The sequence below is a fragment of the Schistocerca serialis genome, chromosome 4 (genome assembly GCF_023864345.2).
Source record: "Schistocerca serialis cubense isolate TAMUIC-IGC-003099 chromosome 4, iqSchSeri2.2, whole genome shotgun sequence".
Classification (NCBI taxonomy): domain Eukaryota; kingdom Metazoa; phylum Arthropoda; class Insecta; order Orthoptera; family Acrididae; genus Schistocerca; species Schistocerca serialis.
Window position 1 is genome coordinate 575,461,405 of NC_064641.1, and position 14,806 is coordinate 575,476,210.

Here is a 14,806-nt window from a genome sequence, read left to right on the forward strand (position 1 = left end):
TATTAAGGAACTGTTTTCATGCAAATATTTGATTTGGTGTTTCATGAAAATTTAATCATTTATTGTAACAGGTATTTCATTTTTAAAGTTTTGTGTGTGCTTGTTTAGTAATCAGTTATATAAAAAATTCATTCCATGTCAGTAACGACATTTATTAAGCACTCTATGACCGAGCAGAAATATTGGTCTAATTGGTACTGAATGTCCATCTACTTTGGCCACACTTCTATTACGGACTGCACTCCTTTACTTGGACCTTGGAGACCACCTGTGGAGATGCTATGATGTTTATATTGGCACTTTTATCATCCATATTATTTTTGGATAACTTTTGAGTCCTTTTTGAATTTATTCTTTTGCTAATTGTGTTACAGTCAATAAGCAGTTTGTGTGACTTTTGATTTACTTGCAGATGACTGAAATATGTTTATTATAAATTCCACATTTGGGAGCCATGCAATATTAAAAGGTCCCAACTAGGTCAAATTGCTGCTGGACAAAAGATGTAATAATCAGGTAAAATAAATGTACCTTATTGTGTAAAGTCAGATGCATTTATTTAGACTGTTAAGTGCAGTAAAATAGTCTTACCAATGACAATATTTGGATTTCATAGATACCTTCATTACCTTAAAGGAATGTCACTTTCAGGCATAGTGTTGGTGTTACGTTCAGCGTGTACACAACTGTTAACGAGTATAGCTCTTAGATGAAATAATTTTATGGAAATCAGATGGGACTTTGGCAATGCTGTGTACCATTATCTGTCTTAGCAATCAGAGCTTACATCGTCCATTCCAGAGGAGAGTGATTTTTACATACATTGAAACACCCAACAAGGACCACTTCAAGTGACAGATTAAACAACTGAAGCACGTGTTGTAAAAAAATTGTTGTGGTGATGGAGACATTAAGACAGCACTCTCCTAGCGACAGAAGCACTAATGCGTTCAAATATGATGAACAGTCTGCATATTCTGTGCATATAAGACTTGAGACCAATTTCTGACTGTCCAAGAAAAGCAGAGATTCCATGATCAGGAGGGTTTTGGCTTGGAATTTATGGTAACCTTGTTAGGGTGTATGCCACTGTATCTGTCAATTTATTAGTCTGAGTGCAGACTCGTGACTAATATAAAATTGTGTGTGATGAACAAACCTTGTCCTATGCATCAACCTACAGTGACTCCATCATCAAACACATCATGCAGATCAGAATATTCAACACACCTTTAACTGGAACAACAGCTATACTTTTAGTGGTACATGGGAGCAAGCTCCTGAAATGATGACTGCAGAAAAAGTTGGCGACCTGTTGCAAATGAGGTGGCACCACAAGTGACCCTGCATCACAGATATTGACAATTTCTGGTAGCATGAATTCACAACCAATTCAACAATCACCGGCTATTTGTTTTATAAAGCTTTCTCTCAGCAGAGCCACGACAACTAACTGTTCCTGAAAAAGATAGGTGGCAATACTTTTTACCCCTAGTTTTTACCATAATTTGACATGGGAGAAGACTGAGAATGTTTTACACAGTTACTGACAAGGTGAAACTGACATGTTTTACACAGTTACTGACAAGGTGAAACTGACATGTTTTACACAGTTACTGACAAGGTGAAACTGACAAAGGTAGTACTGTGCATAATTCTGTTATAAAATTACATTTCAATGACAAATGAAGATGGTAGAATTCAACACATGCTGCAATTCCTCTGTTCGCACAAAAATAGTTTATTCTTTTTACACTTTTTAAAAATATACAGATATATTTAAATACACTTTTTTGCTGAGGAGCATTTAATATTTACTAATGCTAATGGCAGTTTGAAACTTTTCTTATGAAGATTCATTATGAGCTTAATGCTGCTATAGACACTGATCCAGCGTGGTATGTAACAGTGGTATGGGCGTCAGGGGCGTATAACTTACAGAACTGTCACTGAAACTGTAAATTATTGTTTGGTTTTCAACGTTTTGGTGTCTAGTTGTATAGTCACAGTAGCCTCTATACGTACACACTGAAATTTTAACTCCTAATTTTTTCTACTCATCTTATGTAAAAATAAACTGGTAGACTTTAAACAACTGAATATAATACAAAATGTCAAAATTCTTCTTCAAGCATTGGCAGCCAGTCTGTAGAAACCTTCCTTGTACTTATCTGAACAAGATACAATATATTTATGTAATGATCATTTACTGTCCTAAAAAGTTGAATTATAGTTACTGAAGGCTAAAGTATTGAAATATTACACAAAATGCTTACGTTTCAAGTACAGACGTGACAGTACACAACTCTGCAGAGGTTGTCAGTGTTCCTGACCTGCAAATAAAACATACCAGCAATTTCAGAACTTCAGAAAAAAAAATTATGATTGGTGTTAACAGAAATTACATTGTCTGGTATTTATTAACAACAAATGAAAAAAGATGATAATTTTTCCCAAAGTACTATTCAATGACAATAAATCTGTGTACTAACAACAATCAGTTCTTGAAAATATATAATATAACTGAATAGATAAAAAAATCTACTGATGAAGTGGCAGCAAGAGAACACACACATAAAAAGATACTGAAATTTGCAAGCTTACAGAGCCGGTGGCTCTTCCTCTTCCTCCTCCTGGCAGAAGGGTTGAAGGGGAAGAAGAGGAGTGAAGGAAAAGAACTGGTGAGCTGTAGGAAATGGGGATAGTTTGGAAAAGTTACCAAGAACCCTGGGTTAGGGGAGACTAAGCGGACAGGATGAGAAGGCTAGACTGATGGTTGGGAACTGCACCAGATGAGATGTGAAAACTTGAGAGCTTAAAAGTGCAAGGTACAGTAATAGGCAAGACAGAAATTACTGATTAAACATTGTACACGGGTTAATAAGAGTGGAAAGCCAAGTGCATTGTATGTGATAGAGGTGGGGAGGTGGGGAAAAATAGAGGTGTGAGAAAAGATATAGAAATCTAAATGGGAGTGAAGAATGAAATAGTTATGGAGATGAAATGCTGAGACTGAAGAAATAGACATACATTATGGCTAGAACCAAGGACATGATGTAATGCCAGTTCCCACCTGTGGAGTTCTGAGAAACTGCTGGCTGCCATGGTGAAACAGGCACTGAGATCACAACTTATATGCTGTACAGTATGATATGCAACAGAATATTGTGTGTTGCCAGTATACACCCTCTGACTATGCCCGTTCATCCTTACTTATAACTTGGTGGTAGTCATGCCAATGTGAAAGGCCGAACATTGTTTACGTAACAGCTGGTGAATGACGTGTGTCATGTCACAGGTGGCTCTCCCTTTGATCGTATATGTTTTCACAGTCACAGTGCCGGTACAGTTGGTGGTAGGAGGGTGCTTGGGGCAAGTCTTACAGCGGTGACAGTCACAGGGAGGCCATAGGGTAGGGAAAGAGTTGAAGGAGCATCAGAGCTGACAAGGATATTATGGAAATGACAAGGATATTACGGAAACTGGGAGGGCAATGTAAAACTGTTCTTGGTGAGGTGGGAAATATGGTGGACAGACTAAAACCCATTCCAGGCCATGATTTTAGGAAGTCATAGTCTTGCTGAAGTAGCTGATTAAGGCATCCAAGACTTCCTAAAATCTTGCCCTGAAATGAGATCCATTCTGTCTGATATTCTGTCCACTACACCTAGAATAGCTTTTCATTGCCCTTCCAATCTCCACAATATTGTTCTCAGACTCTATGCTCCCTGTGACCATCCCTGCTGCAACATTTGCTCTGTACACCCTCCTATCACCACCTATACCATCTCTGTAACTGGCATAACATATATAATCAAATGGAGAGCCACCTGCTAGAAAACACTGTTCAGCCTTTTACACTGGCATGACTACCACAAGGTGTCAGTTAAGATGAATGGACATTGGCAGAGGGTGTATACTGGCAACACACAATATTCTGTTGCAGAGATGCTCTACAACATAACAGTCATGATCCCAGTGCCTGTTTCACTATGCAGGCTATCTGGTTTCTTTCCCCAGAAACCAGTGTCTCAGTAATTTCAAAGGTGGGAATTGGGATTACATGTCCTTGGTTCTCGCCTTAATTTACATCTATTTCTTCTGTCTCAAGTATTCTTTTTCATAACTATTCCTTTCTTCACTGTATCTCTTATTTTCTGACCTGTCTATTTTTCTCCAGACCCCCACCTCTAACACATACAATGCACTCATCTTTCCACTCTTATTACCTTGTTCACAATGTTTAGTCAGTAATTTCGGTCTTGAGTGTTACTGCATCTTCCACTTTTAAGCTCTTGGGTTTTCAAATCTCATCTCTTGCAGTCCCCAACAATCAGTCTATCCTCCTCATACTATCAGCTAAGTCTTCCCCGATCCAGGATTCTTGGAGACTTTTTGTCGAACTCTCCCCATTTTCTAAATCTTGCCAGTCCTTTTACTTCACCCCTCTTCTTCCCCTTCAACCATTCTGCCAGAAGCAGCAGCCACTGGCTTTGAAAGCTTGCAAATTTCAATACCTTTTTACATGAGTGTTCTCCTGCCGTCACTTGGTGAGTAGATTTTATAGATATCTAATTACATTATAAATCCATATACTGGTATATAAAAGGAAAACCAGTATGTGCCACCTTATCATCTGGTCCTAATACATAAAATTTGAAGGAAATCCTTTGTGAAAGGGGTTGTCAAAACTTTTTTGTGAATCTACATCAGGCCTTAATCACTGGTCACACAAAAATGAAATTTAATGGGAAAATTTATTGAACATTTCCAATGACAAAGGATTTTTATGTTTAGATGGATGTGAGTTATAATCAAATAATCAGCACCTAGCCTCTAGCATTGGTCCTAGATACCATGATAGGACTTTAAAAAAGTTACACATGTTGACTCACGCTAAGATCACTGCGCAATAATAGTGGCACATTATTAGAAGCTTGCTCCAGTACGGATAATAGGTGCATCACAGTGAAAGAGAAAAATTGTGCGGCAACTGGAAACATACTCAAGTGGGACAGTACAATTATTGTTGACACAATATCTAAATTCCACACACATTCACAATGGAATTCTTGCAGTACATGGACCAAATGCAATGTTGCATCCACATATACTGAATGGTGCCAATAATTTGACCAAGGCCACATAGACACAGGTGATGCTAATTGGGAAGGAATTAAACGCAGGCAACAATATCCAAGAAATTGAGGAACTACTTTGCAACAATCGCACATTTTCCAATGATGAGAACATTCACAAAGCAGTTCTCAAAGGGTTCGATGACCAAAGAGCTGATTTTGCATAGTTGATGAATTGAACAACTGGTAGATGTATACAGAAACTTGTGGGCTACATTGAAAATTGGACACATCCCTGACTCTCTCCCCTGTTTCATGATAATACAAAATGTGCAGTACTTCTTTGCACTTTTTCGATATTCTCAGTCAATCCTATCTGATGCGGATCCCACACCACGTAGCAGTACTCCAGAAGAGGATGGACAGGCATGGTGTAAGCAGTCCTTCTGTAGACCTTTTGGGTCTTCTAAGTGTTCTACCTACAAAATGCAGTCTTTGTTTAGCTTTCCACACAACATTATTTATGTGATCATTCCAGTTTTAATTGTAATCTGTAAGTATTGAGTTGAATTCACAGCTTCTACTACAGGCTGAGAGATTTATTGTGTAACTATAATTCAGCAGACTGTTTTCTGCATTCAAATGGACGAGTTCATACTTTTTATTATTTAGAGTCAAGTGCCACTTTTCGCAACATATGGATAATGTGTCAATCATTTTGCAATTAGTCTCATGACTATGCAAGATGACAATGTAAGAGGGCTGCTCAGATAGTCTCCCACATTGTTTATATAGATTAAGAACAGCAGAGGGTGTATAACACGTCTTTGGAGAACCCCAGATATCACTTAATCACTACATGACTTCCTGTCAGTTACTACGCACTGTAACTTTCCTCACAAGCAATCATGAAACCGGTCGTGCAACAGGGACAGTACACCAGAGGCACAAAATTGAATTAAAAGTGGCTTGTGAGGAATGATGTCAGAAGCTTCCTGGAAATCTAAAATACAGAAAATCAATTTGAGATTCCCTACCGATAGCATTCATTACTTCTTGTAAATAGAGAATTGTTTTGTTTCACATATTGATATTTGCAAAATCTGTGCTGTTTGTTAATAAATCATTTTCTGTGAGATAATCAATAATGTTCGAACACAGTATTCTGTGAGATAATCAATAATGTTCGAACACAGTATATGTTCCAAACTCCTACTGCACATACACATTAGCGATATTAGTCTGTAATTCAGCTGATTTCTCTTATTCCATTTCTCAAGTATTGACGACACCTGTGAAGCTTTCCAGTATTTAGGTACAGATCTTTTCGTCAAGTGAATGGTTGTATGTGATCGGTAAGTAGGGGCTATTGTATCAAAATTCTTTGAAAGGAGCCAAATTAGTATGCAATATGGACCAAGTTGTCAGCTGTTCTTGATTTGAATTCTCTAACAAAACTCAAAAACCAACTGTGTTTCTCAATTGAGCATGTTGTTCAGAATAATTTGGACTTTATGGCTGCTTCACAAACTGTGCCATATGAATCCGCCCTCCTAACACTATCTTTACTGAATGGTGTGAAGGGAAACTGCTCCTTCAATGTATCGTTAATTCCTGTGAGCACCCACTGCCCATTTGTCTTGAGCTTTATCAGGCCCAATACTTCACTTTTCTCTGCCCTTACTCTTGTTCCCAACCCATCTCATCCTCATGTCCTTATACTAGATTCAGACATCCCCTAGCAGTTTTCTTCTGCATCACTATACTATTTTCTTAGTACTCTCCTATCCTGCCATCTGCTCCCCTGTATATCAGCCACTTCGTCTACAAACGATGTAAATATTCCACACTTGCATGATCTTTCTTAACTCCCAACCATATTTTTCCTTTACCAAACTCCCTTGTGCCCACCTCTCACCACATCAAAAATCACTACTGTCCCACTCAGCACATTTATGACAAGGAAATGAGAGAGTGACAATTATTTTTTCCATAATTACTTTTACATTCAGTTGTCTACAAAATGCCAGAATTTTTAAGATTTCCAAACAATTCCCAGCAGCACATAATGTGAAACAAGTTATGTTGTATTAGTTTTGCAACATGAAAGTACTGCCATGAATAATAAATATCTACTAAGAACTCTCATTTTCGTACACACCTTCTGTAGTGAAATTGTTTCTGAACAGTATTTTGAGGTGTGCAAAAGTAATAAAATAACATCCCATTATAATAACTCTGATGTTTCATATATAGCCCAACATAAATCAACAGTGAAATTTACTGTCAGTTTTATGCACTTCCATTTCAAAGATTGTATTCACTAAGTCCATTGAAAATAACTGTCTAGTTATTTGCCCTTATATTTTTGTTGAGACAGTCTCTGGAACTGTACCTCCAGAATAAGCATGTACTGCTCTCTCCAATATGCCTTTTTTATTGATTTTAGTTGCAGTCAGAAACTCAACAAACACAATTAAATACACAAATAGAAAGTAAACAGACATATCATACTTGGCTGCTGTTGTCAAGTAGCAGTTTCCATCAAGTACACAACTAAACTTTGACACTTGGTATCCATTTTGTACAAAATCCTTACACAGAAAATGCATGCCTTCCTTATGCTGTGAAAGTGTCAAATGCATTTATGCTTGTGCAAAGTGAAGCAGAAAAATAGTCAGTGTGGCTGCAGCTTTAAATATTCAGATTGTTGTACTTTTAAGTCAGATTGCACAATTTTAATATTTGTGTTTGTATGAGGGCATTACAGAAGGTAAATTACACATTATTATACCAGACCAAGTAACTGTTATTGAATTCTGCACTGCACTTCAAAGTGATACAGATGTTTCTCAACATAGTCCACAAGTTTCTCTACAACATTAGTTGGGGTGGAAATTGTTGAAAGAAAAGCTTTTCCAATGCGGCAGGATCTTTTCACGTAATTTCAGTCACTAAATTACTCCTCAGAAAGGGGTAACATTTTGCTGGCATCCACCAACAGGGGGATAAATTATCATTGTAATAAAAATAGGCGGAATGAGAGCTTGCATGGAAAGACTTGTGTGTTTGTTTTTCCTGCATCCTTTTCAAGAGTAGAACGATAGAAAATAGCTTGAAGGTGGTTCAACAAATCCTCTGCCAGGCACTTCATTGTGAACTGCGGAGTACTGTCGTCATATAGGTGTAGACCACAATTTATCTGTGGCCATTCATTCATTTAGTTGGTTGGTGGACATAACCACACAAAATGCTGCACAATGGTTGCATCTAAGTTAGTGGATGACATGGTGGCCCTCCCAATGATATGGTGGGAAAGGCTGATCACAGAACTGGAATGGATGGTAGCTTACAGATGTATGGGATTGATCTTGTATATGATTATTACACAGGGATATTATCTATGAGTCAGGCAGTTGGAAGCAGTTTTGCAGTTTTACGACAAGTTCATCTAAATGTCGCATTGCAGTGCCCTCACCTCAATAAAACCAGTGCAATCTCCAACGCTTACTTCAATTTCCCTTTCACCATCATTCTGTTGCTTTCATACCTATGGTCCACAGGCAACAATTCTTTAGAAGATCCAGGTTCAAAATCTGTCCCACGTAGCCAAACACTGCCTCCAATTACAGTACTATTACTACCTTTCTCTATCCTAATAGAGGGAGAGGCATTCATTCATACAATTCAGCAACATCTACAAATTTTCTCTAACCAATAAACAGCATTCTGTGAAAAAGAAAACACTGTTTGTTGCAGACTGTATGTTTATGTTATTTATTTGCTGTAATATTGATCAATTTCAACTATCATGGCATTATCAAGCACTTATATACGTAGCTTGTTGTCTGGTGGACTCAAAAACATAATGACAGAGTTTTAAAGTTGACGTAAGTTAGCATACATATACATCAACAGTATTCAATGTGTTAAACGAGATGTAGCATACAAATCAAATTGTCAATGTGCAGCCACACATTAGTAAAATTATGCTCTAAATTGAATACAAATGAAAGAGCAGTAAACTATCTAAAAACCTGTATACAGTATTACTTGAGAACAAAGATTCTGTCTTTTCACTCCAGGACCACATCGTGTCATGTGTGCACCACAACTAATCTACCACTAACATCAACATACAGACTGAAATTGTAATCAACTGTTCTAACTTATGCCAGAGATACACTCAAAGACAATAAACAAGTCTATCAATAATGTATGCCCATGCATATTACATACTTTGCTGGTGTGTTGATTAATGGTACTTAAATATAACATTCTAAAATACATTATATATAATACTTGTTACAATGTCGAAATGGTACAAACTCAATTAAATGAATGGGAACAGTATTCACATATATAGGTAGAAAGCTGTGATCTATATACATTCCTATGAAGCAACCTTTTAATTCTGAACAGCTCCTACAAAGACACAGTGCTTCAGTATTACAAAATATGCAATATATTAGTCTAGTCATGGTTGAGATGGGAATCGGAAGGGATTGGAAATTACCAAACTGCTTGTCTATGTTGTAATGTACATAACATTGGCATGGAGATATATCAGTGCAGTCCTAATAATTCGAATGTCATTTGTGTGTGTCACACATACTTACATGTCTCATTTACTTAACTATTAAGTACATTTATAAGGGGAACTACAACTGAATATATAATAACATACGTTCCAAAGGTTTACAAAGAGTGTTACAGATACAGGTGAGGAAGAGACTTTCAGGTATAAGTGATGAATAACAATATCATAAAAATATTCTCAAATATTAATTGTCTATTAGAGGATGAATAAATAACATTTTCTGCATCGACGGTCTACAATCTCATGTAGTGCATACATCTGCAAATTTTGTTACTTCAGCAAATATTTGCAATTTCCTTTTTGCGTTGCGTAGGTGGAATCAGCCCAATTACTGCTCGACATGTGTTTCATGCAATGCCCAGTGACAACAGAAAGCATCAGTTTCTTCCCATTACAAACAAAATTATTTTGAAATTGGAGTACTGGTTATTCTTTGTGATTTACTGTTCCTGTCAATATATATTGACAAAACAAATATCAGATTAGACAATCTGGGACCACTCTATTGAATGGGTATGTAAAATTCAACTTTAAAAATAATATTGTTTGTACTGGGAAACAAGCCGACACTTTCCGATAACACTGGTCATCACATGAAAGACATGATGAGCACTACTTGTGTGAGTTGACTCCAGCTACACAACACAAAAATACAATTAGAAATACCTGCTAAAGTACCAGAGGAAATGTGCCTGATGATTCTTAAGAGAGAGCTGCTGTATATATTGGTGATACAAAATTGTGCATCAGGTAACTGAGCAAAGGTTATTGAGAACAAAATGAGCACTAACAAGTACAAAGGCAAATTCAACTTGATTATTAAGTGTATATTGTTATCAGGAAAACATTCTAGCTAAAATGTTATTAATAAAAATTTGTTGTTGTTGTTGTTGTGGTCTTCAGTCCTGAGACTGGTTTGATGCAGCTCTCCATGCTACTCTATCCTGTGCAAGCTTCTTCATCTCCCAGTACCTACTGCAACCTACATCCTTCTGAATCTGCTTAGTGTATTCATCCCTTGGTCTCCCTCTATGAGTTTTACCCTCCACGCTGCCCTCCAATGCTAAATTGGTGATCCCTTGATGCCTCAGAACATGTACTACCAACCGATCCCTTCTTCTAGTCCAGTTGTACCACAAACTTCTCTTCTCCCCAAACCTATTCAATACCCCCTCATCAGTTATGTGATCTACCCATCTGATCTTCAGCATTCTTCTGTAGCACCACATTTCGAAAGCTTCTATTCTCTTCTTGTCCAAACTAGTTATCGTCCATGTTTCACTTCCATACATGGCTACACACCATACAAATACTTTCAGAAACGACTTCCTGACACTTAAATCTATACTCGACTCGATGTTAACAAATTTCTCTTCTTCAGAAACGCTTTCCTTGCCATTGCCAGTCTACATTTTATATCCTCTCTACTTCGACCATCATCAGTTGTTTTGCTCCCCAAATAGCAAAACTCCTTTACTACTTTAATTGTCTCATTTCCTAATCTAATTCCCTCAGCATCGCCGACTTAATTCGACTACATTCCATTATCCTCATTTTGCTTTTGTTGATGTTCATCTTATATCCTCCTTTCAAGACACTATCCATTCCGTTCAACTGCTCTTCCAAGTCCTTTGCTGTCTCTGACAGAATTACAATGTCATCGATGAACCTCATAGTTTTTATTTCTTCTCCATGGATTTTAATACCTACTCCGAATTTTTCTTTTGTTTTCTTCACTGCTTGCTCAATATACAGATTGAATAACATTGGGGAGGCGCTACAACCCTGTCTCACTCCCTTCCCAACCACTGCTTCCCTTTCATGCCCCTCGATTCTCATAACTGCCATCTGGTTTCTGTACAAATTGTGAACAGCCTTTCACTTTCCTGTATTTTACCCCTGCCACCTTTAGCATTTGAAAGAGAGTATTTAAGTCAACATTGTCAAAAGCTTTTGCTAAGTCTACAAATGCTAGAAACGTAGGTTTGCCTTTCCTTAATCTAGCTTCTAAGATAAGTCGTAGGGTCGGTATTGCCTCACGTGTTCCAATATTTCTACGGGATCCAAACTGATCTTCTCCAAAGTCGGCTTCTACTAGTTTTTCCATTTGTCTGTAAAGAACTCTCATTAGTATTTTGCAGCCGTGACTTATTAAACTGATAGTTCGGTAATTTTCACATTTGTCAACACCTGCTTTCTTTGGGATTGGAATTATTATATTCTTCTTGAAGTATGAGTTTATTTCGCCTGTCTCTTATCTTTCTCACCAGATGGTAGAGTTTTGTCAGGACTGGCTCTCCCAATGCTGTCAGTAGTTCTAATGGGATGTTGTCTACTCCCGGGGCCGTGTTTCGACTCAGGTCTTTCAGTGTTCTGTCAAACTCTTCACGCAGTATCGTATCTCCCATTTCATCTTCATCTACATACTCTTCCATTTCCATAATATTGTCCTCAAGTACACGGTCCTTGTACAGACCCTCTATATACTCCTTCCACCTTTCTGCTTTCCCTTCTTTGCTTAGAACTGGTTTTCCATCTGAGCTCTTGATATTCATACAAGTGGTTCTCTTTTCTCCAAAAGTCTCTTTAATTTTCCTGTAGGCAGTATCTATCTTATCCCTAGTGAGATAAGCCTCTACATCCTAACATTTGTCCTCTAGCCATCCCTGCTTAGCCATTTTGCACTTCCCGTCGATCACATTTTTGAGACGTTTGTGTTTCTTTTTGCCTGCTTCATTTACTGCATTTTTATATTTTCTCCTTTCATCAATTAAATATTTCTTCTGTTACCCAAGGATTTCTAGTAGCCCTCGTCTTTTTACCTACTTGATCCTCTGTTGCCTTCACTACCTCATCCCTCTAAGCTACCCATTCTTCTTCTACTGTACTTCTTTTCCCCATTCCTGTCAATTGTCCCCTTAAGCTCTCCCTGAAACTCTGTACAATCTCTGGTTTAGTCAGTTTATCTAGGTCCCAATTCCTTAATTTCCCACCTTTTTGCAGTTTCTTCAGTTTTAATCTATAGTTCATAACCAATAAATTGTGGTCTGAGTCCACAACCGCCCCTGGAAATGTCTTACAATTTAAAATCTGGTTCCTAAATCTCTGTCTCACCATTATATAATCTATCTGAAACCTGTCAGTATCTCCAGGCTTCTTCCATGTATACAACCTTCTTTTATGACTCTTGAACCAAGTGTTATCTATGATTAAGTTGTGCTCTGTGCAAAATTCTACCAGGCGGCTCCCTCTTTCATTTCTTACCCCCAATCCACATGCACTTACTACGTTTCCTTCTCTCCCTTTTCCTACTACGGAATTCCAGCCACACATGACTATTAAATTTTCGTCTCCCTTAACTATCTGAATAATTTTTTTATTTCATCATACTGTAATGGATCTGGGAGATGTTTTTTTTTTTACCGTATTTGTCGATACTGAATTGAAAATGTTTTCTTATATTTTTGTCAGAATTTATTATAATTTGTCTTATTATATGTTAAATTACTTCTGTTTTTGAGAGTAAAAGCATATTGATTACTATTAGAAAATGTATCGAAGAATAGCAAAGAAACTGATTGTGTAAAATATCTTTGACGTTGGAGTAGTCTTTGACTATAGTCAGTCCGAGTCGGAAGCTAACTCTTGGTGTGTGTTGATGGAAGAACAATGTGAAGGTCGAAGTCATAAACAATTATGAATTATGTTACTATTATTTTTGTATTAACTAAAAAGAAGAATCTACATTTGAAGAAACTGTATTTGAAACACCAAAATGAGAGAAACACGTTGAACCACGTCATTTTCTGCAGCCGACAACGATGCATTGTGGAATCATATTTAGACAACTGAAGCCAAAACTTATATTTGCTTGCAAACGTCTAATGGAAAAGGTACTGTCACGAAATATGGCAAATTTAAGTTTATGAAAAAATAGTGACCATATTTTCAACTTGTGTCTTAACCGGGATGCCATATTTCAATACATTTCTTCAATTTCTTCGTCATCTGCAGAGCTAGTTGGCATATAAACTTGTACTACTGTAGTAGGCGTGGGCTTCGTGTCTATCTTGGTCACAATAATGTGTACACTATGCTGTTTGTAGTAGCTTACCCGCACTCCTATTTTTGTATTCATTACTAAACCTACTCCTGCATTACCCCTATTTAATTTTATATTTATAACTCTGTATTCGCCTGACCAAAAGTCTTGTTCCTCCTGCCACCGAACTTCACTAATTCCCACTATATCTAACTTTAACCTATCCATTTCCCTTTTTAAATTTTCTAACCTACCTGCCCGATTAAGGGATCTGACATTCCACGCTCCGATCCGTAGAACGCCAGTTTTCTTTTTCCTAATAATGACATCCTCTTGAGTAGTCCTGGCCCGGAGATCCGAATAGGGGACTATTTTACCTCCGAAATATTTTACCCAAGATGATGCCATCATCATTTAACCATACAGTAAAGGTGCATGCATTTATATGAACATAACTGTGATTATGCTATGAAATATGGAAACACATGCAAGTGTGGTATTACAGGTTACAAGGGTTAAAAAGAAGATGCAAATATCACATATACAAATGTTGGTGTTACTGGTGGATTAGGTATGGTTTGCACATTACACAATACAATCCTGGAATGGAAAGATGGAATCTTCATCCTCAAGTAACACTGTATTGGGATCTTCTACATAATTTACTGCACTTTTGTTTGTATTTGATACAGAGTATATGGTTACTCATGTGTGGCATCACATATGGATTAATAATTTGATTTGAATGCCATGTCTTATGCGACATGGTGCATACTGTTACTGTCGGTGGGAGCTGGTAGTATTTGAAGTTTGGTGTTGCACCGAAATTTCAATGTTACATTTTTATAGCACACACTTACAATGGAGAAAATTCTTTATCTTTGTATCTGCCTCCCCCCCCCCCCCCCCCCCCACACCCACACACACAAAAAATTACACCATAGAATTCATGGTGTATCAAGATCACAAAATTTATAAGCTACATTCCTAGTAGAACTGAAATAAAGTCATTTAACAAACTGGAAATACGACACAAAATATACACTTATTCTTACCTTACTTGTAATGAATATTTGCCCTCCAGAC

General features: G+C 37.3%; 1 protein-coding gene across 2 annotated transcripts in view; it reads right to left on the bottom strand.

Moving 5' to 3' along the window:
• LOC126475312 (abasic site processing protein HMCES-like) overlaps nucleotides 1–14,806 on the bottom strand; it is a 97,499-nt gene that overhangs the window by 11,186 nt on the left and 71,507 nt on the right. Inside the window, exons 8-9 of one of the 2 annotated variants that reach the window (XM_050103090.1) lie at nucleotides 2,277–2,333; nucleotides 1,762–2,171 (exon numbers count right to left, since the gene is read on the bottom strand). In XM_050103090.1, the coding sequence (XP_049959047.1) occupies nucleotides 2,168–2,171; nucleotides 2,277–2,333 (61 nt within the window). In that variant the 3' untranslated portion in view covers nucleotides 1,762–2,167. Of the gene's footprint in view, nucleotides 1–1,761; nucleotides 2,172–2,276; nucleotides 2,334–14,806 lie in introns of those variants that run through there. The other variant, XM_050103089.1, reaches the window with a different exon arrangement.